We start from the raw sequence: 25,284 nt of genomic DNA, 5'->3' as shown, positions 1-25,284 counted from the left end.
TCTATTAATTCCCAACTCTAAGTAAGTAGTGCCATTGGTAAAATTATATTTTTTAAGATGCATTTTCTTTTCAATATCAGCAGCCAGAGATAGAAGTGACACATGAATCCACTCAAGGCAAAGAACCAGTGACAGAAGAAACCTGGAGAATTAAGAAAGCCCTAGATGATGAGACCCAGCGTAGGCAGCAGCTGGAGAATGAAGTCAAAAGCACTCAGGATGAAATCATCATCCTGAAGAATAAGAAGCCTCAGGAATCTGTGATAAGAAAAGAGGTGTTAAAAAAGGTGCCTGATCCTGCATTGGAAGAAAGTCTCCACAGAATGCAGCAAACTCTAGCTGAGGAACAGCATAAAAATAAAGAGTTACAGGATGAGCTAGAGGATATGAAACTAAAGCTACGCTCACTGGAGCATGAAACAAGGGATGGGGGTCAAGAATATGTGGTCAAAGAAGTATTGCGTATTGAGCAAGATAAAGCTCAGGCTGATGAAGTCCTAAAATTAAGGGAGGAGCTAGAAGAACTAAGGAGACAGAAAGGAACCAGAGAAACAGAGGTTATTCTCTTGCAGCAGCGAATTGCAGCACTATCTGAGGAAAAGAACAAAGAGCTAGAGAAAGTAACAGAGAAGGAAGTAGTGAAATTACAGAATGACCCCCAGCTAGAGACAGAGTATAGGCTGCTACAGGAGCAGCAACAAAATGAGAGTACCCAAAGGGAAAAGCAAGAAGAAGAGCTCAGTTTCCTGCAAGACAAGCTCAAGAGACTGGAGAAAGAACGAGCTATGGCTGAAGGAAAAATTACTGTAAAGGAAGTATTAAAAGTGGAAAAAGATGCAGCAATAGAAAGAGAAGTCAATGACCTAAAACGTCAATATGAAGATGAAGCATCAAAATCTCGCTCCAGTCAGAGAGAAAAGACTGAACTCCTCCGGAAGATCTGGGCCCTAGAAGAGGAAAATTCCAAAGTAGTTGTGCAAGAAAAGGTACGAGAGATTGTCCGCCCAGATCCCAAGGCTGAAAGTGAAGTAGCCAATCTCCGTTTGGAACTTGTGGAACAGGAAAGAAAGTACCGAGGTACTGAAGAGCAGTTAAAGAGCTACAAGAGTGAACTGGAGGCTCTTCGGAAACGAGGTCCCCAGATAGAGGTGAAAGAAGTCACAAAAGAAGTAATTAAGTATAAGACTGACCCTGAGACCGAGAAGGAACTTCAACGACTCAGAGAAGAAATTGTAGACAAAACTAGATTGATTGAAAGATGTGATTTAGAAATCTACCAGCTGAAGCAAGAAATCCAGTCCTTGAAAGACACCAAACCCCAAGTGCAGACCAAAGAAGTAGTCCAAGAGATACTTCAATTTCGGGAAGACCCCAAAACCAAAGAGGAGGTAGAGTCCTTGAGAATTAAATTATCAGAAGAACAGAAAAAACAGGTAGATTTAGAGAGAGAAAGGTTATCCCAAGAAGAAAAAATCAAACAAAAGGAAGAGGAACTATCGCAAGTGAAGGAAAAAGTAGTTGAGCAAGAAGTTGTAAAATATGAACAAGACCCTGCCACGAGAGCTGAGGTGGATTCCTTCACTGAAAGCATCGACATTGAACTGAGGCAGATTGACAACCTTCGAGGAGAACTTCGAAAATTGCAGCGGAGAAGGGCTGAGCTAGAACATCAGCTAGAAGAGTTGGAAAGAGAACGGCAAGCTAGAAGGGAGGCTGAGCTTGAGGTCCAGCGGCTGAAGCTTCGGCTAGCTGATCTGGAGAAAGAGGAGGGGGAGACCAAAGAAAAGGTGACCCGAAAACAGAAAGTGGTTCTCCAGCAAGATCCCCAGCAGGCAAAGGAACATTCTCTTCTCAAACTCCAACTGGAAGAAGAAAAGCACCGAAGGCAAATCCTGGAGAGTGAGCTTGAAGCCCTAAAAAAGAAACTCCTTACCCTTGAAAAGATGGAGGTCAAAGAAAAAGTGGTCTTTTCAGAAAGTGTTCAGGTAGAAAAAGGTGACACAGAACAAGAAATTCAGAAACTGAAGAACAGTTTAGAGGAAGAGAGTCGGATCAAAAGGGAGCTGGATGCAGAGGTGAGCCGGCTGGAGGCCAAGTTATCTGAACTGGAATTCCATAATTCCAAATCATCCAAAGAACTAGACTTTTTAAGAGAAGAAAACCACAAACTACATTTAGAAAAACAGAATCTACAAATGGAGACCAGAAGGCTGCAATCAGAAATTGAAATGACCACAACAGAAACTCGAGATTTAAGAAACATGACTTCGGTGGATTGTGGGGCAAATTTAGACTCTAGACTCTGGTCCCTGGAAAGAGAGCTGGATGATCTCAAAAGGATCTCCAGAGATAAAGATAATGAGATTGATGAATTACATAAGCGTCTAGGGTCAGTGGCAATCAAGAGGGAGCAGAGAGAGAACCATTTACGACGCTCCATTGTTGTTATTGACCCTGATACTGGTAGAGAGCTTTCCCCAGAGGAAGCCCATAGGGCTGGTCTCATAGACTGGAACATGTTTGTGAAGCTAAGAAGCCAAGAGTGTGACTGGGAAGAAATATCAGTCAAAGGACCAAATGGAGAATCTTCTGTGATACATGACAGAAAGTCTGGAAAGAAATTCTCTATTGAAGATGCCTTAAAGAATGGAAGGCTAACCCCAACCCAATATGATCGATATGTTAACAAGGATATGTCCATTCAGGAGCTAGCCGTTTTAGTTTCTGGGCAAAAGTAGCTAAAAAGCTTCTTTCTTTTCAAGCTGATATCCTTCCTTCCAGCCCCCCCAAAGCAGATAATTGGTGTGGTCTCACATAAGATGATACTGTCATGCCCTCACATCCAGTGTATACACATGCCAATATTTTAGTTACACTCTTGCTATAGTGTTGTTGCTCAGGTCAGAGCTAATGTTACCACAAATGGGAAGGGCAATTAAGTAAGAAGGAATGAAATTTGTTTCCAATCATTAAACTGATTGACTTGCCTGGATATATTCCCAGGGGATGATAAATATGCAACTTTTTTCCTCTATTGCTCAACACTCTTCCTTCCAACATATTCTTTTTTTTCCCTTTGTGACCTCCCTTCTCCTTTTAAGGAATAAAAGTATTCCAAAGTTATGAAAAGTTGATCTAACCAAACCTGGAAAAAATATAGCTTAAGAAGACACCAAAGCTGTAGCACAGGCCTTGAAACCAACCAACTGAAAAACTTTGCAGAGATAAAAAAATATTCATTCTATATCCTTTTCCATTCAAACAACTGAACATATCTCAAGTTACTAATATTGACATTCAGTCGAAATTCTACTGTCCAAAAAAATCTTCAGCTGTTACTCTGCTGACAAGAAATATTGGATATTTGCTGGAAAAGGGTGAAAAAAAAACCAGCAGAAAATATAACAAGTTGAATTTCATTCAACAGGTGTTTTTTTTTTCTATCTGATGTCCTTAAATATATGAGTAGTCTGTTACTATAAAATTAAAACATTTTAATAGTAAAAGATGTTACTGTAAACAGTGGCAGCAGTGCCTCAAGTCTTGCTTTACCTCATAGCATTTAGGTAAAAAATATGTTGATTATTTACCAAATGAATATCCAGTTATGTATATCTCATTTATTCTGTATGAAAATGGGAAATGATAGGGAATTTTATTTATAGTATGGAAATAAAAATCTGGTGGCTTGAATTTTGTTTCTCTGATATCATCTTTTGCCTTTTCCTTTTGAGAAAACTTTCCTTCCACTTCCACTTGCCTTTCAGCAAAAATGGTTACTCCTAAAAGATCAATACCTTGAGAATCGATTACAAGAAAAAGAAAAAAACCCACTTATAAATTTGATAAAATGTAAAAAATGAAAAAGAATGTTTTGGAAACTTTGAAACAATTTATTGAGTTGCTTTATACAAGATTAACAATTTTCCCACCACCCCCAATACCAACAGTCCCTGCACAAAAGCTGCAGCCCCTTTTACATTAAAGAAACTGCCATACCCAGTAAGTGCTCAGAGACTCCCCTCACCAAAGGAAACATCTTACAGCTGCTACATCCAGGGCACACGGCCAGGGATGTTCCATTTTCCATCCTTTTGCTACAGTGTCGGCCTGTAGCTCTGCCTTGCCATGGCTCTGTTTAATTCATTCACTCGTTCATTACCACAAGTAAAGCATAAACAAGAAAAAGAAATCCCACAGAATCCCCATCAAAGAAACATTTCCCTGAGGCAAGAGGCATCACTAGATTCCTAAAATGAGGGTATTCTGCTCCAGCTACAAACTCAATGGTATGTGGTACAGAGGGAGTACTGGCAGGAAAGCAAAGAGAAGGAGTAGGACTGGTACCTGGGAGGGCTCATGGGAAGGGAATTCTGGAGAATCCCATCTGCTCAGAGTCCACTGATAACTGCTCTGTTTTGAGCTCAGCAATACAAATCTCATCTTTGGCTCTTTTGCTACTACCTAGGAGTATTCTGTAAACAAACTGGAAATACAAGTTTCAATTTAAAAAAAAAATACAATAAAGTGATCTTAAGGAGTCGCTTAGCTTTAATTTGAAAGGTGCCTTGGGTCTGACCAAAACAAACAAATAAAAGTATGAGCAGAGGCCTACCAGTGCAGCTGACAGAAGGTCTGTTGTTCCTAGATGCAAATCTGGGAAGGCCTATAAGCCTTTCCTAGAACAAAGGATGAGTTATTGATAGTTTGTTCACTGTAATTTGGAAACTAAAATAAGAATGAGTCTAAATAAAGGAAACCTGGAAACAACTTAGTGTTTTCACACAATGTATACAATCAATTTCAGTGCCACAGAAAACACTGTTCACACTGAACTTATCTGACTTTTGAGTAGTCAGTTCAAACATACCTTGTAGCACAAATTTCACAGGAATAAGAAAGCACTTTTAAAATCCTTGTGAAATAGATAATAATTAAGTGTGAACAGGTTGGCAATTTGGGAACTGCTCTTCTAGCTATATGCCCAGTTCTAGCTGGTGCCTAACCATCTGGCCTTTGATTGACTCTCCAAACCTAACTGCATATTACCCTTAAGTTAATGCATAGTCCAATCAATTACCTGGAGAGTCTCCAGGATTTTGAAGCCTGTGTCCATTAGATGAACACTAAAGAAGCCTCTTACTGAAATTCTATGACTGCTGATTTTTAGGAACAAAACAAAATGGAATGTATCAGTAACTCTGAACTCCTCACACCTACCCACAGAGATGAAAATTCTGATCAAGAATGGCTTCTGGGCTGTAGAACCCATATATATGCTGAAAGAACTGGTGCTCTTCCTGGATTTGGAACCAGGTGCTTAGGATCCAAATCACCTTCAAGTCAGGACAGTGCAGCTTTCAATGTGCAATCATGAAAAGCTCAATTAAATATAAACGGATATGTCTTAAATACAGAATTATTTTTAAAAAAACGAATCTCTTTTCAGGAGCAGGTAGAGGGCTAAAATGGATGTGTATAATCTAATTTTGCTCCACCATAAAGGCACTGGAATTATGTCTTCCTATACAGGTGACATGTGAAGAATAGTCCCATCCTATCCAATGCATTTAATGGTAATAATGAAAATTGAGCCAAAAAAATAACTTTGAAAATCCTATTACAATTGTTCCAACGCAATCTACAGAGGTCTTTTCTATAAAGAGCTTCATTTTCATGTTCAGGAGGGAAACTGACCCTTCCCCCCTCTACCTCCTTTTGCACAATGAGCATATCAGGTCATCTCCTTTATAGAGTTACAAAGAGACAAAGCTAAATGTCCCCCCATAGTGCTCTAGCATGGGTTTTCTTCTTTTGAGCAGACAATTTAAAAATGAGGACATCATAACTGTCCCAATCCAGAGGCAGTGATCCCATTGTAGCTGGAACAGACCACCATCCTGTGGATGGTCATGAGGTATGGTTAACTGAAGACAGAGGTTCTTGGCCAACCTAGTGGAGTCATTACACACACATATTCTCATACCCCCAAAGTCCAGCATTTTCTCCTTTTTAGTATCTGTCACTCTAGTCATTGTCAAATGACATGGTTGTGAAGCACAGAGCACCATAAACATCTCTAAAAAGAGCATGACGCTCCCACTAACTCTGAGGCATGTTAGAAGTGCCAAGAAACTCAGAGCTCACTCTTTCTCCAACACAGTTGGCAGAAAGAAAAGAATACAGTCAATATCCAGTCTTCAAGACCTACTCATTCAGGTTCTGCCTTGATCTAGACCAGTTTTTCTTCTGCAGGTGTCACAATTTCCGCTGTTGCACATTGGTCCCTTTCCCATGAAGCTGAGAAGCATCTGAAAGGAGACAACCAAAAAAGAAAAAAAATTTCAGGATATTTGATTTTCCCTAGCATTAAGTGTATAGTGACTAAAACACACAGAAAAGTCCCTTAATTTTAGACTCCTATAACTCGAACGAGCCAAGAAATGAAATTTACTTGACAATCTCTATTAGCAGCAAAAGCCATTAGTGAATGAGGTACTTCCGAGAACTAATGAAGCTATGAAGACAAGTATTGTCAAAGTACAAAATGTCCACAAAATGTGACTTTGCACCAGATCTAGGGCTATTCCAATTCTTCAAATTCAACTACACCCGCCCCTCCTTTAGGGGCTGGGATTCCACAGTGCAGGTATAAAGGCCTAAAGATCCTATCTAATGCAAGATATTAAAATGAAATTCTTTTATTCTCAAAGTACTCTTAAGCCCCTGTAAGGATAGAATTATAAAAGACACTACAAATTATCATACATGAGGAAAACTAAAGTAAAAGCACTAAGGAAAACAAACCCAAAAATTGCAAAGCTAAAATGAAAAGACAGCTTTTAATTTTTAAATCATTAAAGGATTATTAGTTTTTTAACCTTGACATCTGTCTGAAGTGCAGAGGAAGAAAAAAGTTGGCTCTTTATAAAATATGCTAAGTGGTTCATTATTTCTTGTTCCATTTTCATTTCAGTTCTTTATTTTTTGCTAATTTTACCAGCCCAACACAGATACAGAAAGCTTCTAATAACTCATCAATTATTTGATTTCTCAGACAGAAACAATTAGATTGTGCCCCAAGGTAACAGGGACTCCCATGATCTCCTATTTCTTACATGTCATTTTTTCTTTAATTCTTAAGAGATAGACAGTGGGCAGCTAGGTGGCTCAGTGGATTGAGAGCCAGGACTAGAGAAGGGAGGTCTAGGTTCAAATCTGGACCTCAGACACTTTCTAGCTATGTGACCCCTGGGCAAGTCATTCAACCCCCATTGCCTAGCCCTTACTGCTCCTTCTGCCTTAGAACCAATGTATGGTATTAATTCTAAGAAAGAAGGTAAGGGTTATTTAAAAGTGAAAGAGACAGATAATTCCTTAAATCAGTCATCTACTAAGACAAAAAGCTTGTGTACAAGTCCACTGCTTTTTTATTATTTCTGACGGAAAAACATAAGATTTACTGAAATGCTTAGCTTCTCATTTTGTCTTCCTGGAAAAGCTAATTTCATTGTTTTAAAATGAGTCCTCACTAAATATCTGAATGCTAGTCAGTGAAGGCTTCTTTTTTTTTTCTTTATATACCACTACTATTATAAGGTAAACTAAGGAACCTACTCCAAATGAGGATCAGAATTCAGTAGGAACTGGCGACAAGTAGCAATATTTACCAATTATCCTGTTGTTTCAATCCTGTTTTTTGAGAAGAGACAACTATCATTTTCCCCTTTACAGAGCCAGTGAGTTTCTACTTCCTTCCCAAATCCCATGTGCATGAGTCACCCTGCCCAAGGTGAAAACCCCTTTACCCTCCTCCTTCCCATAATCCCCACCCATCTCAACCCTACCCTTATATTGTTCCTTACTTTTCGAAGTCTTTTGATAACACTGATCTATTGTCAGAATTTTCTCCATCCTATATGTCTTCCTTTCACACTTTTGTTCTTCCACTTACAGAAATCTGATTCCTTCTAGAAAGCACTTTATCATCCCTAACTACCTGAGTATACTCAAGTACTCTTATGCACCCTACATACTAAGTCAGAAGGAAAAGGAATTGGCATATACTTTGCTCCCAATGACCACTTCCAGATCATTCCTTATCATAATTCATCAGCCTCTTCTACTTTAAGGTACACTCTATTCACCAATATCATCCAGTTCAGATCTATTGACCTACACCTTTATTTTCACTAACCTTTGGCCTCCTTTGTGATCTTACATGTTTTATTTTATGCATTTAAATACATTCTGAATAGGTCTTGATCAATGACACATGTAAAACCCAGCAGAATTGCTTGTTGGCTATGGGAGAGGGGGGAGGGAAAGAACTTGATTCATGTAACCATGGGAAAATATTCTAAACTGATTAATAACACCCCCCCCACTTCCATATCATTAAATAAACGCATTCTGAGATAAGATTCATCAGCCTCACCAGATTGCCAAAGGGGTCCATGACATAAAAAAGGTTTTAGAATTCCTGCTCAAGAGAGTCTCTAAGGGGAGGGCCCTACACTATTTTCTCCAAGAAACCCTCCCTATACTCACCTACCCCCAGAAGTCCCATTGTATGTGAGCAAGGGGGGGAGTACATGCCCCTGACTGCCAGAGAGCCAATCCAGCAAATCAACTGACCAGTCCTTTGGTCCTTCTAGGTCACTGATGGTGAACTTTTTAGAGACCAAGTGCCCAAACTGCCACATATAAGGCCTCTGCCTTACCCCAGTCAGGAGAGGGAAGAAGCATTCGCATTGGGCTACTGGGAAGAGGGACAGGCAGGTCATGTGAGAAATGTCCTCAGGCACACATGAAGAGGGGGAAGGGAACAGATCCCTCTAGCACATGTGCCACAGGTTCATCAACATTGTCTTAGGTCATTCTCTCTCCTTTTTCTTTTTGTTTTTTAAATACTTAACTTCTGTCTTAGAATTGATACTAAGTATTGGTTCCAAGGCAGAAGAGTGGTATCTTCCTCATTTTTTAATAATACCTGACACTGTCTTTTCCACCCTGACAATTGCATTAATATTCTGGGATTTAAATATATAAATTTTGATGTTCCTTCAAATACATTGATTTCACCTAGGTTAACCTCAATTCCAAGACCCTATACCTTCATTCTGCCTTAGCCACACAATAGTCAGACCTTTGATCTCACCCTCATCCCTAACTATATTGCCTCCATGATTCTGGACTCTGAAATTTCTCTCTTTGATTCTAAATTTCTGTCCTATTTCTGTGCTTCTGCCTTGTTCCTCACCTTCATCTTTTACCATGCGTCCTAGCCCTTCTATTTTTTCCTGTTCTTTCAGTTCCTTATGCCTGCTATGGCCTCACTTTCTTATCTTCGGTCTTGACTTTGTGGTTGACTAATTGAACCATGTAACTATCCTTTACCCTTGAATCTCTTGGCTGATTGCCATTCACACCCTGCCAATCCCATACTCCTACTATCTGCTTTCTCTACTAGTGCTCATATGCTAATGAATGCAGCTATTGAAGTCACAGGACTCTGCTCATTGAGTCTGCTACAAATTTCTTGGTAGAATATTAACTAGACCCTCACTGCTATAATCCTTTTTTTCCCTTCACTGACTATTATACTCACCAATTGGCTATTCTACATTTTCTCTTCCCTCCTCAAGCTCCCTATGCTCCCTCTCTTCCCTCAATCCCAACACAGGACCTTACTTCAAGTACCACTTTTATGAAGAGGTTGCTATGAATTCCTTCTTTTTTCTTCTTCCATATATCAAAATCCTTCCACATATCCCATTCTTTCCTCCTTTGCTCTAGTCACTAAAAAAGACCCTTATCCTTACTGTGATATTGGAAATTTGGGAGTCCTTGAACTAATTTTGAGGTCCTGATCTAAACTTCCTGTGGGCATTTAGGGCTCTTTCAAACTACATTTCCCAAGAGCCAACTGGCTTCCTCTCTTGCATAACCATGTGGGCAGGAAGCTTAATCACATAGATAGAAGGATAACTAGTGAAAGACTAGATTGGTACTTCCTCTTTTCTGACTTGGGCGCAGGAGCCAGGATGGAAGGAGGAGGCAACAGGGCACAACTTTCAAACTAACTCTTAACAAGCACGTGGCTTCATTTTTCTAATGGCTAATAAATCTTTAAAAACCATAATATTTTTAAATCTATCCTTTTATATCCATTTTATTTCTTACATTCATGGCAACCAGAAGTTTGGAAATCAGATCCTAAATTTTTCAGATAGCCTGACAAGTCACACTTCTGCCATGATTTTTTACCCTATCCCTGCAGGCAGAACTCTGTGAGTATTCCAAATCCTCTCTGGAGCTGTCGACCTGCTCTTTCCGTTTTTGCGCTTTTCTTTTTGGCCACTTTGCTCAGTTCTTTTGAGTGACTTTTTGAAAGGGGAAGTTACTTTGCTAATAAACGCCATGTTTTTGCTGATAGTTCTAGCAGCCTATTTCTGCCTGCCCTTTCTTACATTCCTGCTCCCCTTAGCCTCGGATCCAGCCGATGCGGGCAGCCTCCAGCCCTACCTCCCCCCTCCCTGGGGGGAAGCCATTTGTGACCTTCTTGCCTGAGTGCTGATCCCAGATCCTAGCTGCCATTCCCGATTCCTACTCCCCAACCCCTTGGATGCCAGACACCTGACCCCTGCCTGATCTCCAGCTACTGCCACCAGTCCCAGCTGCCTCTTGAAACTTAGAAAGTATAACCCCACTTCTTTTTCATTGGGAACAGTCCTTACTTAGCTGCTCTGAATGTGTTTCTTTTTAGACAATAATTAGCCTCCTGAGAGAATTTCCTGGGTGTGTTTGAAGGGAACTTCTATGCCCACAAGCCCCTCCACGTGGTTTTTTCAAACATGATCTAGCCTCTTGTCTACTACCCACACCACCATGAGCCTGCTCCATGTGGGTTTCCAACCTGCACTTTTCTAGCCCCTACCCCAGTTGGCTTCCACGTGGGCCCTAGCTTTTACTCTTCAAACGGGAAGTAAAATGGCAAGCATGGGCCACATTGCCTATTTCAAACCATTCCTTTCAATTATCCTGCCTGAGACTCAGGAGAGATTCACCCTTACGCACGCTGGGTCAACCTCTTATGGGAGTCATCCACACTGTGCCCAGTGCAGGGCTCAGATAAAGGGATCTTGAATGGAACTTTTAAAAGAGTGGAGATGGATTTAAACCTCCATAGACACCATGTTTATTTTTTTTTAAGTCTCTGTATTTTACTGTATTTTGCTAAGTGTTGTTTTAGGATTTAATTTTGCTATTTTAAATTCATATAGTAACCTGATAAATATCTTTCTGTTACACTGAATCAATTTTAAGCTAAGTTTTTGGCTGCTAAATAAATTCTGTTTGTGATTTTATTGTAACTCCTTAATAGTGAAGAAGTTTATTCTGATTGGTAGAAAGGTTTTTTTTAAAAAAACAATAGTTTGTTAATTTGTCATTTGCTTATATTGTTTTGCCTTATTTCTTTAAGGTTTAAATTTTTTTTTAAGTTTACCTGTATTAATCTAATTCTGTTATATGATTCTTTATGTTATATGATTTTACAGAACAACATATTGTAAAAAGACCATAAACGTCTTAAACACATTTTTTAAGTTGAAAAAGCCCATAAGTCCTATGTATACTGAATCTGTCATCTCAACTATAAGTTCATATATTGCCTTAACAATTTTATTCTATCTTGACAATTGTATACAACCTTGAAGAATAAAATGCCTTAAGAATTTAAATTGTAATTTTATAAAAGGTCTTAAAAATACTATATATATATATGCTTATCATCCATTCAGAAATACATACATACATATATATATATATATATAAAATAAGGAATGTTGTCTTAAAAGGTAGAGAAAACAAATGGAAGTTTCCTACCCAAACTTTTTACATATTATACAGGAAGCCAAAAAGAGCTCCTGTATGCTTGATTTTTTAACTCTTTATTTTAATTTACTTTCTCATCAGATGAGATCTAGAATTCCTGGTGACATTTTAGAATCAAAAGGTGTTTTTTTTCTAGGCTCTGCCCCACAATTGGATGGAGACATTAATAGATTTTGTTAAAAATATCTCAAGGTTGAATGATTTACTATACCTGTTGAATTGTGACAAGTATACATTTTTAAACATCACAGTGAGTGGTTATAATAATGGGTTTGTTTGCTATTGCCTTTAAATGTGTTATTGTAATTTTGGAAAATTTTGGTACTTTATTTGAATTGCATTATAAATTTCTGCTATTTTATAAAAGCCATTTACACTCACAGGAGTTCATGGAAAAGCTTAACAGGAAATGGATCTCATTTTTGGGTGAAAAACCTTTCACTAGTTCTAAGCTATATATATATTTTTGATTTTTAAAACATTCTTTTATTATTTTTTTCCTTGTATGTGCAATACAATGTGCTTTTTTCTTCTCATTTTTGTACTTGAAAACATTGTATTTTTCCCTGAATTTTTAATTTTCTTATTGCTTTTCTTTTTATTTTTTAATAGAATAACTGACTCTATTTCCCTTTTTCTCATCTTTGTACTTAAAGTACATATAATCAATATTAATCCTTTTTGATTTTACAATAATATAAGTTTAATATACAAATATATAACTAATATAATATTAATGCATACCCCAAAGCCTTACACTATGGTAACCTACCAATTATTGGTAAATATTATTGGACTGTGATTAATGATTCTGTTTGATTCCAGGAGAAGGGAACAAAAGAGCCACAAGGTAAAGGAGACCACCTAGTCCCAATGGGATTGGTGAGAAACTGCACAGTGCCTAGCAGCACAAGATCAAAAAGACCATATCAATCCAGGTAGGATTGTTAAACTTCTATGCCAATACTGAAGGACTTGAACATAGTGTTTGGGATTCAGGGTTGCAGCTTTTCTGACATGTTAGAAGCCAGACTTTCTTAAGCTTAAGCCTAGTCAAGTACAAAAAGTTGGCCATCATCCTGCCTCACCCTATCCCTGAGAAGTGCAGGCAAATCAAACCAAGGAAAGACGCTTCCCTTTTTACACGAAATTTTGGTCCTTTTCTTTCTCTTGTAAGTGTGGTAACTTTCCGTAGTCATGGCTATTGAATTGGGTAATTGCACAATTGCTTAAATCGCTTTAACTGGGCTTTGATTCAAGGACTTGCTATAATTTTATTTTTCCCTACATTTTTGCACATATAAGTCTTTGACATTTTACATTTCATTCACAAGTTATTTTTTCTCTTTTATTTGGATTTTTTTTATCTTTTTAAATTTCTTTTGCCAATTGATTCACACAACCCCAAAACTCAGCCATGGATATCCTTAGCTGATCTGGGTGTTGGCCTTAACCCTCTTCAGGGGAGAATGTATTACTGATTCTCCTCAGTGGGGTATGTATGTTTTATAGTCAGAATGTCTGTATTATAATCTATAATGTGAAATTTAAAATTTGAGAGTAATTTCAGGATAAGAAATTTGCCATCTCCCCAGAATCTAGACAATGAACCTGTTTGGAGAAGGCACCATGAAGATGCCTGAAGAACCTACACTGCATCAAGAAGATCCAAAATGAACTTTGGGGTGCAGTTGATTGAACTATGGGGAGTTGAATGCATTTGTTTTAAATGTACACTTTTATGCTGAAGGGGACTGCCCCCCAATTGGCTTTTTGTCAATGTGTCTAGCAAACACTGGATCATTGGTTTTGTCCTCTTTTCTTCTTATTCCCAAATTTCTGTAATTTAAAAGTTAAGTTATGTTTACAAGAGCTTTCAGGGAGACAAGTCTCCCTCTGCTCTTCAGGGAGGAATGTGATATTGGAAATTTGGGGGTCCTTGAACTAATTTGAACTAACTTCCTGTGGACATTTAGGGCTCTTTCAAACTACATTTCCCAAGAGCCAACTGGCCTCCTCTCTTGCATAATCATGTGGGCAGGAAGCATAATCACATAGATAGAAGGATAAATAGTGAGAGACTGAATTGGTACTTCCTCTTTTCTGACTTGGAAGCAGGAGCCGGGATGGACAGAGGAGGCACAAATTTCAAACTAACTCTTAACAGGCACATGGCTTCATTTTTCTAATGGCTGTTAATAAATCTTTAAAAACCATAATAATTTTAAATCTATCCTTTTATATACATTTTATTTCTTACATTACTGCAACCCAATTTATCTAATTGTATCACTGGTTATGGATTGATCTCTTCTCCCCTAGGTTATGGATTTTCCCCTTTAAAATGTTTAAATACTCTTATTTTCGATTTTTCTTTCATTATTGTCTTCTTCCTTTATGTCTACAAACATACCCAGGTCTCCCACAACCTTAATTTCACTTGACCCTACTATTCTTCAAAGCTACTATTCTATTTCCCTTCTCCTTTTAAAAGACAAACTCCCCAAACAAGTTTTCTACAATCACTGTATCCTTTTCCATAACCAATCATTCACTCTCCAAACTCTTGCAATATGATTTCTGACATCTTTAGCCTACTGAAATTGTTCTTTCCAAGGTTATCATATAGGTCTCTTAACTTTTTAATCTACTGATCTTTTCTTAGTTTTTATCCTCCTGCATCTCTCTGTTGCTTTTTTGAATGACCACTCACTCCTCCTGAGGTTTCAAGATAACAGCTTTCTTGGTTCTCTTATCTGTGTGACTACTCCTCAGTCTTCTTTGTAAAATCATCATCCATCTCTATTTAATATGCATGAGACTGTACTGACAGTTCTATACTGGGACATTTTCTCTCTTTCTTCATTCTCTTTTGATCTCAATAGCTCCAAACTAGTTTAAGTACTATCTTTAAACAGATGACAAATCTTTATATCTATCCTTAATCTCTCTCCAGAACTACTCCTCCATGCATCGCAAACTGATTGCTTGACATCTTCATCCGGATGTCCCATCAGCATCTCCAAACTAACACATTTATCTTCTCTCTCATCCCCAAACCTGAATCTCTTCTAAATACCCTATTTGTGTTGATAATACTACATCCACTGTAATCCTGATCCACAACCTTGGAGTAATTTTTAATTGCTGTCTCTCCTTTATGTCCCATTACCCAATATGTTCCCAAGCAAGGTCAATCCTGTTATGTAACACCTCCCCAATCTATCTTATCTTTCTCCCTCTCCATTGATATGAGAGAGGCTCTCTTCACTTTTCATCTGCACTATTGCAATACCCTCCTGATTTCTCCATTCAATTCTCTCACCTTTCCAACTCAGACTCCACACACAGCTAAATCAACAAATCTAATAACAATGCTTCCCCCTGCCCAAAAATCTTAGGCTTAAAAAAAAAACAAAAATAAAAACAACTTGAGCCCCTTCCTTTTGGCTCTAAGGACAAAATTAAAGCTCCTCATTCAAAATCCTTCAAAATGAGACTCCTATATTTTCAAATTTATTTCATATTGCCCTTTTACCAAACTCTATGTCCTAACCAAATTAGCCGTTTTCCAGAGACAATATTACATCTTCTATCTCCATGTCTATTCATATGATGGTCATCTATACTTAAAATATATTTATTCTCTGCCTCTCAGAATTCTCAAGCTCTCTCCTCCAAGGCTCAGCTAAGGTGACACTTCTTCCAAGAAGCATTTTCCAATATTCCCAATAGTTTAATGATTTCCCTTATCTCAAGATACCTCAACTATACCTCTCTATTTATAGTTCTAATCCCCTAAGAATACAAACTCCCAGGCAGAGGATGTTTTGTTTTGTCTTTATATCCCCAGGGTTTAGAGCACTTATATGTATATTGGGCACAAAAGTAGAGTAGCACACAATTATGGAGGGCTTCAAATGCCAGGCTAAGTAAGGACTCTGAACTTACTGGGTTTTACTTGGAAGGCAATTGTTCATTTTTCCATTTATCTGTCACCTCCTATATCTAGTTATCAAATCTTTTTGATTCTTCTTCCACAATATTTCTTGTATACCTTTTCTCTACCTACATGACTATAGTATACCCAAGTTCAGACCTTCTTTACCTATACCTGGACTATTTGCAATAGCCTTCAAATTGGTCTCCCTGACTATTAAAAAGCCTTAACAATCTGGTTTCACCCTACCCTGGACTAATTTCACATTATTCCCTTTCTCAGTACTCTAAGGTTCAGACAAACTGGCTTACTTTTGCTCCTCATACACTAATTTCAGTATTTTGGCCTCTGCATTCATGCCTTTTCTCTTCTACCTATTAGAATTCCTAACTTCCTGCAAAGTTTGTTGCTCAAGTGCCATCTCCTACATGAGGCTTTCTTGATTCCCTCAATATATTAAATGTCCTCCCCTTTGGGCCAACTTATCTGCATGTTTTCCCTCCAAAGTGAATTGCAAGTTCCTTACAGGGCAGAGACTGTTTTGGTAAATATAAGAAAGTCTCTATTTAAGATTTCCATGCAATTACCCATAAAGACAGTAATGAGAATTTGTAGTAGAATGGTGACAGAAAAGAGGAGAAATCAATGAAATTAAAAGACAAGTTAGAATATAGCAACTGAATGGATAAGAGAAGTGAGTGAAAGGGAAGAGTACTGGAGATTAGGTAAACCATGAAAGAGCAGACAGAAATAGTAAAGTCTAAATGAGGAACAAATAAAGTATCAGGGTAAAGATGATAAGCTCAATTTTGGCCATGTTGATTTGATATACTGATTATATACTCAGATAGAGACATTTTGTTAGCATTTAGAGGTTTGGGATCTATAGACCAAGAAAGAAGAGAATAATATGCAAGATAGCTATGTGGGAGTAACTAGTGTTAAGGGTGAAAAGAAGCTGTATGCATGAATGAGATAGTCAAGAAAAAGAGCACAGAAAAAGGAAAAAAGAAGGCCAAATATATAATTTTGGTTAAACCCACCTTAAGGGATCAGGAAGAGGATAAAGAGTCATTAGGAATGTCACCTCTTATTTAACCTAGGCACAGAAAGCTCTTAACAGATGAAGTATAGATGGTATTTGCAGGTAGGCCTTAGGAGATTTGCCATGACCTTACTGGCCCCTATGGGGACAGTGCACTGCCTCCCCTTCTGTTCTACTGAAAAAAGCAAAGGAAAAAGTTGAGATGAGTTCCCAGTGCTCCACAGAGCACCTCTACTTTTAACAGAGTCAGCCTTGCCTTTTACTAAAGACCAAATTCTAATTGATCATTTAATAAAAGAATATATAAGATTATTATAATCTAAAGCATAAGGCTGAACGTGCATCAAAAACAAGTATAATCCTCATTAAATTGTTTCATGGATCATTTATAAGAAGTAATAGGAAAAAAATGTCAAGACCCTATAACATAATCCATTTGTACTCTAGTCATTCTTATCCACAAGGCCAATAAAACTTTAAAAGAGCTTCTGAAACCCTAGTAATTTTTAAATAAAATAGCAAAGATCAAACCAGTGAAGACAAGGTAAAGACACGGCATGTTTTGACACCAGACAAGGGAGGTAAAGGGTGAAGGGTGAAAAATGACTCAGTGTTCATGGCAAACAGACTATCTGACAATTACCTGGCAGACTCTGCGGAATATGGGTAGACAAGGCAGAGTGTGGGAGAGGCGCTGCATGGTGCGGGCTGGAGTGCAAGCCAGCCAGAAGACCTAGAGAGAAAAACAAAGAAAGGAGGGGGAAGAAAAGAACAAACACACACATTGAAGACGGAAACAGAAAAGTAGCTATAGCTGTCCAGAGAGCCCAGAACTGATGGGTCCCTTATGAGTGAGAAACCCAAAATCAGAATTAGCAAAGCTCTCCAAGTAACATCCCCATAGTCACACATCAGAGACACAAAACATATGAGCACAATAGCGAACTTGTCTGTTATTGGAATTGAGTTGCACCTTTTGGGTTTCCAAAGTGAAAAGAAGGAAGAGAAGCACTTACTGTGACTTAGGCCATGGTGGAAAGTTCCAGGGGCAGGGCCTGTAACAATGGCATCCTTGGAGACTCCTGCTTTGGGAGATGAGTCTGCACTAAAGGAGATCACATGGAGAGGGAAAGTGTGGAGAGGAGATAAAATCCCCAGTGGTGTTGAGTTCAGGCCTCCGGACAGTTTAGAACTGCTGGATTTATAGGATGGCGACAGTACACTTAAGGAAGAGGAGCTGGTTAGCAGTACAGCTCCACTTGTTCCTTTCTGGGAAAGGAATACAGAAGGTGGTCAAAGGTGAGATAGTTACACACACACACACACACACACACACACACACATGTGCGCGCACACACGGCATAAAAAACATACACAGACTTCCTATAAATAGGAGTAAACTCAAATATAAATGTCCCTTTCTGTTCCTCAATGTTATTTCCAAATATACCTCTGAAAAGACTCAATACTCTAATCTAGTCCGTTGTCCCTCATTGTACCTACACATTACCATATAGCATAAATGTTTTCCCAGGAAAATAAATTTTGCCATCCAACTACTGATTTCATAGACAACTAAATTTTAATTCCATATACTTTGGCACATGAATAACTCATGTAATAAAGACTGCTCAGAGCTAGGAAACCAAGTTCAGTTTTTGTTAGCAACTCCTCAAAGGACTCTAAAAATCATAGTTTCAATAACTCTTCATAAAAGGATTGCTAAAAAGCAAGCCTTAAAATTGCTTTAACAGAGCAGTCATTGTAACAATACAGTATTATAATAATAACATCAAAACATAAAGGCTACTCTAGTTGATTTCTGAAGCCAGCTTATTATTAGCATGTGACCTTCAACTCAGATACTGATTGGCATGATAAGCATTGCTTCTCTAAAAACACATGGAAAAATGTTCTGGATTTTTTGTTCAAATTGTAATACTCACTGGCAAGGAGGTAGATGATGTAGTACTACTAACCACAGCTGGCTTAAGGGAAGAGGTCAATAACTTGGCCACCCCCTGCGTCCCACCACTAGAATCTCCATTTGGGCCACCAGGTGGCGCCACTAAAGTCAGCTTCTGGGAGACTGGAGGTTTCTTCAATGTAGAACTTGATACTGGCCGGCTGGAAGGCTGGCTACTAGAAGAGGAAGCCTGTACACCAGAGAGTGAGCTCCCAGATGCAGAGCTCTGGACTGAAGATACTCCAGATGAAGAACTGCTAGAAGAAACTCCATGTTTAGAGAGAGAGCCAGCAACAAAGGGAGACTTGTAAGATTGTCCTGAAGAACTGGATGAATGCTTCCCTGAATAGCCCAAAGAAGCTGTGGAGGAGCCAGTACTCTTATGAGAACTACTAGAAGTTGGGGTGCTACCTGAAGAGGGAGATACTGAGGAATGGAAGCTTGGACCTTTGGTCGATGTCTTGACCTGCTGGAGAAGGGATCGCTGGGAGAGAGGGGAGGCAGCCTTTGGGCTCTGGAGCTTATTGACAAATGGAGCTGGGGGTGTGAAGCTTTTCTGTGGCTGACTACTTGAGTGAAAAACTTTAACTTGAGGGGTGGGCACCAGAGATGATGTCTGTGGTCCATGAGATGTCCGTGGCAAATTATGGTGCTTAAGTTTTGACTGGTGTGCTTCAGACAATGTTTTACTAGGGGAAGCCTGGCAAGAAAGCTCTTTGTAACTAGGATTATCTGGTTTTTTCTCCTGAGAAGACTGCCCCAATGCCAGTGCCTGTTCAGCCAAGAAATTAAGAGGTGACTGTAGTGAGCTAGCAGGTGATGGAGCAGAAGAATTGGACTTAGGGAAGTTTCTTTTTTCCTCAGAACTTGTAAGACTTGTTACTTTATCTGTAGGGGCCGCCTTTGGAGGTGCATGAAGAATGAATTCAGGACTCCCACTTGCTCTGCTGTTCAACGCAGCTAGTTCCTTAGATACTGCCTCTAATGAAGAGGTTGGATTATGAATTAAGTCCTCATCAAGTGAATCCTCCAGGTTGAAAGAAGCAGGATTAGCAATATTGCTGGATGTTTGAGAAGCACCCAGAGATGGCAACTCCCTGGCAGGAGCACCAATGCTCATGCCCATTCCCTGATGCTGTTCTGAAGGCAAAGCAATGGAGCCACTGGGTTGTCCTGAAGCAATTGAAACCTTCTTATCAGGTTTGGTGGAGGAATCCTTAAAAAAAAAAGTCAATACTAATAATTAGAAATTATTAAATATCCATTGAAAAAAGGTCAACCAACTAGTTGTTGAGAAATTTTTTTTAAAATTTAGGCTCCACACTTAACTAACATTTGTTTGAGAGTCTGTATATTCATGCATGGCCCTTGAATGTATGGTGTGGTGTAATGGATAGACAGATGAGAATCAAGTGGAATTTGGAATCAGAGAGTTGTATAATCCTGGACAACTCACTTAACCTCTCTCATTTTCAGTCTCCTCATCTGTAAAATTGGGGCTATAACAGCTCCTATTTCACAGGGCTCTTATAAAGATCTAGAGTTTTTCAAAACTTATAAATATTTATGTCAACTATTAGTATATATTCTCTGACCTTGAAAAACAGCAGAAAAGCCTAGCTTATAAATATTTACAATTTTTTCCAAACTTTTTTTTTTTAAACCCTTAACTTCTGTGTATTGGCTCATAGGTGGAAGAGTGGTAAGGGTGGGCAATGGGGGTCAAGTGACTTGCCCAGGGTCACACAGCCGGGAAGTGTCTGAGGCCAGATTTGAACCTAGGACCTCCCGTGTCTAGGCCTGGCTCCCAATCCACTGAGCTACCCAGCTGCCCCTTTTCCAAACTTTTCCAAAGTGGGACTCCCCTCAGAAAGCTTTGAGCGAAAGGACTGTTTTTGTTTTTCAATGTATCCTCAATTTTGCACCACTTCTTGTATGTATTAAGTACTTAATAAATTAGTAAATGTTTGTGGACTGAATAGACTGGAAATTAATCTAAATGAACTTTCTCCTTTGGACCTTACACAAGGCTTAACTAAGTTTGGACTACTTTTATAACAAATTTACACATTGCCTTAAGGTTTACAAAGCACTTTCTTTACAACCCTGTAGCACAAGTATTATTATTCCTATTACTACACCTATTATACATAAAGGAAACTAAGGCTAAATGAAGTGCCTTATGCAGGCCCACAATGCCAATGTAGTAAGTGCTAGTATATTAGACCACACCTTCTGATTCGAAGTCTAATAGTCTTTCTCTACATCTCAACGCCTCTCAAGAGAACCACATATTTTCCTTACAGCCTACTTAGCTAAACACTGCCATGCTTCAATTGAGAAAAATGTGTATTTTATGTTTAAAGATATTTTGTTTTCCCTATTATGTGTAATAATAATTTTCAAAAAAGATCTTCCAAAATTACATGATCCAAACTGTCTCTCCCTCCCTTTGCTTCCCTCCTCTAACTCAGAAAGAAAACTGTATTTTAAAATATTTTAGTTTTTATCTCTTTTCTACCTGTTCTTTATCTAGTCACTCTATTACTGTTAACATAATAAATCAATGCAATTCCAAGATGCACAATCACAGAACAAGAATAGCAGATTGGCATATATATATATAAAATTTGACTCTTCAAAGATATTTCAAATCTGTTGTCTTATCTGATCATTACAAAAGTCCTATGAGATAAGTAGGGCAGGTATTACCATATATATTTTACAGATGAGGAAACTGAGACCCAGTGAAAATAAGGAAATTCCTTTATGTCTTGATTCCCACTCTTAGGAACTTATGCGGCCTTTCAATACAAATCAAGAACTGTGCATAAACAACATTCATCATCTTTAAAGCACCAACTTTTTTGGGTCATGATGTTCACTTGACATGTGAGCCAGACTATATGTTGATAGGACATAAAGAATTATCACATAGTAGGGAACTCACCTTCATTTTGACCTTAGTAGCAGTTATGACTTTCTTCTTCGCCCTATTCAAAACATCAAAGCAAAAAAGTTTCAAAGGATAGCTATAGGAAGAAACCAAAAGTAATCCAAAGGGTGAAAAAGACAATACTTACAGGATTGATGTCAGGTGTCCATGTCCTCGCCTACTCTCCTTAAATAAAGTCCTGAAACAGGCAAATGACAATAAACAATTGATCTGACACAATTAGTTCTGTGTGAAGCTTTAAGAACCTTGAAAGAGCAGCAAGGTAGCACAGTGGACAGAGTGCCAGGCCTGGAGTCAATAAGATATAGATTCAAATCTGGCCTCAGACACTTCGAAACTATGTGACTCTGGACAAATAAATCACTTAACTTCAATTGCCTTGCCCTTGCCGATCTTATGTATCTTTAATTTCTTTTTTATCTTTCCACTGTGGTTAGTTAGCATACTACTTTGCACAGAGATGTATTTGATAAATTTTGAATAATCAGATGGAATAGTCCCAAATGAAAGATATGGGACAACGGTAGTTCTGCCAATTAAGTAAGCCCTGTATGAAGAACAGCAGTTGAACAGATCCCAATTCTTTGATGTCCTTTTCCTATAGGCAACATCTTCTCTATTTAGTCTACCCTTTCCCTTTCAAGGGCAAAACCAATTGCTATAAACACTATACCTCTTCTCCTGAAAATCTCCATAGATTAAATTCAGTAATCTTTCTTATACTATAAGGAAGGAACATAATTCTCATATACAAAAGGCAGGTTCAATATTTACCCAAATTTATATGCTAAATTAGGGCCACACAAGGATTATAATCCTATTATAAAGAATACTATGCATACTCTCTCCACTAGTTTGTACTTGATACCTTTCCATATCCTATTAGACACACTATACGGAGTATTCTACTTTAGAATTAAGATAGTCTTTGATCAGAAGAAAAGTACTTTCTCAAACAGATGTTCATGCCTGGTATTTCTACAGATGTCTAAATAATAGCTTCTGTTAAGAATATTAATCAAAATGGATCCCTTTCCCAATTATCTTTTCTAAGACTGCTCAAAAGAGAAAAGGGCAAACAGAGAAGGGAAAGGCAAAACTCACATTCAATATACCTCAAACTGAAGGAGGATAAAGAATAACAAGCATAAAAGCCTACAATAGAAACTCTGCCCTTTCCTAAAGAATAAATGATGAACACCACAGATAAAAACTATTCTTCATAGCTCAAGCTCCATTCACACCACTACTCATCAGAGAATCTTGCTATTATGAGCTGTTCATTATCCCTCACCTGGCCTGCATCCAGCCCTTGGGCCAGAGGGGTTTGACCTCAGCATCCAGAAAAGCTTTCACGTAATCTTCCCAGGACTGGGCCTTGTTCCTCTCCAGTTCATAGCCATCCAGTTTCATCTTCACCACATGACAGAGCAACTCCCTGAAGAAGGGGCAGAAATCAGACTTCAGATCAGGCTACAAAAAATGTGTCTTCAATGTTTCAAGTACTTGCTCTCAGTAGCACTGATGAGGGTGAATGATCTAACCCGTCAGCTGCCATTAGAAATATGGGCAGAGATAATTGCTCCACAAACCCTCTGACTAATCCAAAGTCTGGGCACACCTGATTTCATCATTCCACTGGAATTTCTTCCGGGGTCCCATGATGCGTTTACCCCCTTTCTCTTCATCCTCCTCCTCATCAGAACAAATACGTTCTCTCTGGTCCTTGTCTTTCTCCTCCTCCAGCATCCTACAGGATGAATGCAATTGTTAAGTGGTACCCTAAGGTCACCACAAAAGAACCACCTCCTCCCAGGGACCCATGATGACTGGGACTACTAGTTCATACCACCCAGAAGATAAAAAAAAGCTGAGAAAGATTCATAATCCCATTTGGAAAACACAAGCAAAAACCCTGAGAATTGGAACAGAGAAGAAAAGAAAGTGAAGAAAAAAAGAGGAGACCAAGGTAATGCAAGAAGGAATGGGGAACACTTACTTAGCAAACTTTGCTTGTGTATGTGCCTGGCACTCTTCCTGGTATTTGGCCATCTGCTCCGGCATTGCCCTGCCAATGGCTTCCTTAAGTTTCTGCAAAGGTTCCTTCAGACGCCCTCCCTGCAGAGTGCATTACATACCAGAACTCTGGTTTACTCACTACTACTTATTCTAAGGATACTCTACAGCAACAACTTAGTCACTGGCAGTGTGGTAACAGATGTGGCACACCTTGGCATCTATAAACACTGCTAAAAATCTCAAATACGTTCAGAATTATATAGAAACTGCTTCAAACACAAGGACCTATGTCTCAAAAGCTGGCTGCAGGGCCACAGTGCTCCACTCCAAGATGACCCACCTGCTCATAGAGATGAAGTTTGCGAGCACGTTTGACCAGGGTATCCTTGCTGCAGGGCAGGAATGAAGCAAGATAGGCATACACCCCAGAACGGATCTGGCTACTCAGCTCCCGAGACTGCACCTCTATGCTGAAGAACAGAACAAAGTGATCAATGACCTGTAACTATGACTTGTCTAAAACAAATGACATCAAATACAGAAAAAAATTCCCAAATCACTTGCTACAACTTAGAATCAACAAAAATTCTTAACAATTCTCAGACAAAAATAGCAACTCCAAAACAACAAAAGCTTTTTCATCAGAGTAATTCAAATAAGAAAAGTCTACCTTCTTCTCAAAAAACAATGACAAGTAAGAGATAGCTAAGAAGACAACACAATGAAGTCTAAGGGGAAAGTATCCTCTATGAGAAAAGCTTTAAATACATAGCATTCTCCTTCACAGAAGAAAAAGCCTATGTCCTAAAAGTTGGAACTAGTAGGTTGGTTGTTGTCATATGAAAAAACATCACAGCAAAGTTCAACAGCTTTTGGGTTCAATTTTCAGTTTTACTCAAGACTAGGTATAGAGAAATCCTTACCCTTGCTATGCCTTAGTTTCCCAAAATATATTTAAAAAAAAGAAAATATCTATCTTGTTTAAGTTCAACAATATTCTACTCATATAAAGTAGTTCCCCTTTGAAGTACAAAACCCACTAATCAATGCTAATCCTTAATAATGTTTCTGAAAATTGCAGGTCCTCAGAGTGATCAGTATAGCTCTTCAACAATCAAGATCATTTTTCAGCACGCTACAAAATCACAACAAACTCTTCCAAATGGAAAATGACCGATCCTTTTCTGTCATGCAATGAAACCGTGAGAAGGGATGGAAAGATGCAAATCTTTCCTACCACCAGATGCAAATTAAAACCAAAAATAAATACAATTCTTCATTAAAAAGGAAAAATTCAATCCAAAGAACAAAATGTTGATGATCCAAAGTCAACTCCTATATGACACTCAGAACTGGTTTAGAGAATAAAAAGAGTTGATAAGAAGGAAGGTCTTTGACGAAGTGGCCAGGAATGATGAAGAGCCCTGGATGGAGAGAGTACTCCTGTAACTTCATCAGGG

At 38.5% G+C, this 25,284-nt stretch overlaps 2 protein-coding genes across 2 annotated transcripts in view; one reads left to right on the top strand and one right to left on the bottom strand.

Moving 5' to 3' along the window:
• PPL (periplakin) overlaps positions 1–6,080 on the top strand; it is a 47,353-nt gene extending 41,273 nt beyond the window's left edge. Inside the window, exon 22 of the mRNA XM_044659024.1 lies at positions 81–6,080. Within this exon, the coding sequence (XP_044514959.1) occupies positions 81–2,738 (2,658 nt within the window). The 3' untranslated portion in view covers positions 2,739–6,080. The remainder of the gene's footprint in view (positions 1–80) is intronic.
• A 170-nt stretch (positions 6,081–6,250) lies between these two features.
• UBN1 (ubinuclein 1) overlaps positions 6,251–25,284 on the bottom strand; it is a 45,411-nt gene continuing 26,377 nt past the window's right edge. Inside the window, exons 10-18 of the mRNA XM_044659023.1 lie at positions 24,165–24,294; positions 23,805–23,923; positions 23,427–23,555; positions 23,100–23,243; positions 21,933–21,983; positions 21,800–21,842; positions 18,830–20,065; positions 17,900–18,152; positions 6,251–6,311 (exon numbers count right to left, since the gene is read on the bottom strand). Coding sequence (XP_044514958.1) covers positions 6,259–6,311; positions 17,900–18,152; positions 18,830–20,065; positions 21,800–21,842; positions 21,933–21,983; positions 23,100–23,243; positions 23,427–23,555; positions 23,805–23,923; positions 24,165–24,294 — 2,158 coding nt within the window. The 3' untranslated portion in view covers positions 6,251–6,258. The remainder of the gene's footprint in view (positions 6,312–17,899; positions 18,153–18,829; positions 20,066–21,799; positions 21,843–21,932; positions 21,984–23,099; positions 23,244–23,426; positions 23,556–23,804; positions 23,924–24,164; positions 24,295–25,284) is intronic.

This window comes from Gracilinanus agilis, chromosome 1 (genome assembly GCF_016433145.1).
Source record: "Gracilinanus agilis isolate LMUSP501 chromosome 1, AgileGrace, whole genome shotgun sequence".
In the NCBI taxonomy this organism is placed as follows: Eukaryota; Metazoa; Chordata; class Mammalia; order Didelphimorphia; family Didelphidae; genus Gracilinanus; species Gracilinanus agilis.
The sequence above is the reverse complement of the archived record's forward strand: the minus strand, read 5'-3'. Positions and strand labels throughout refer to the sequence as shown.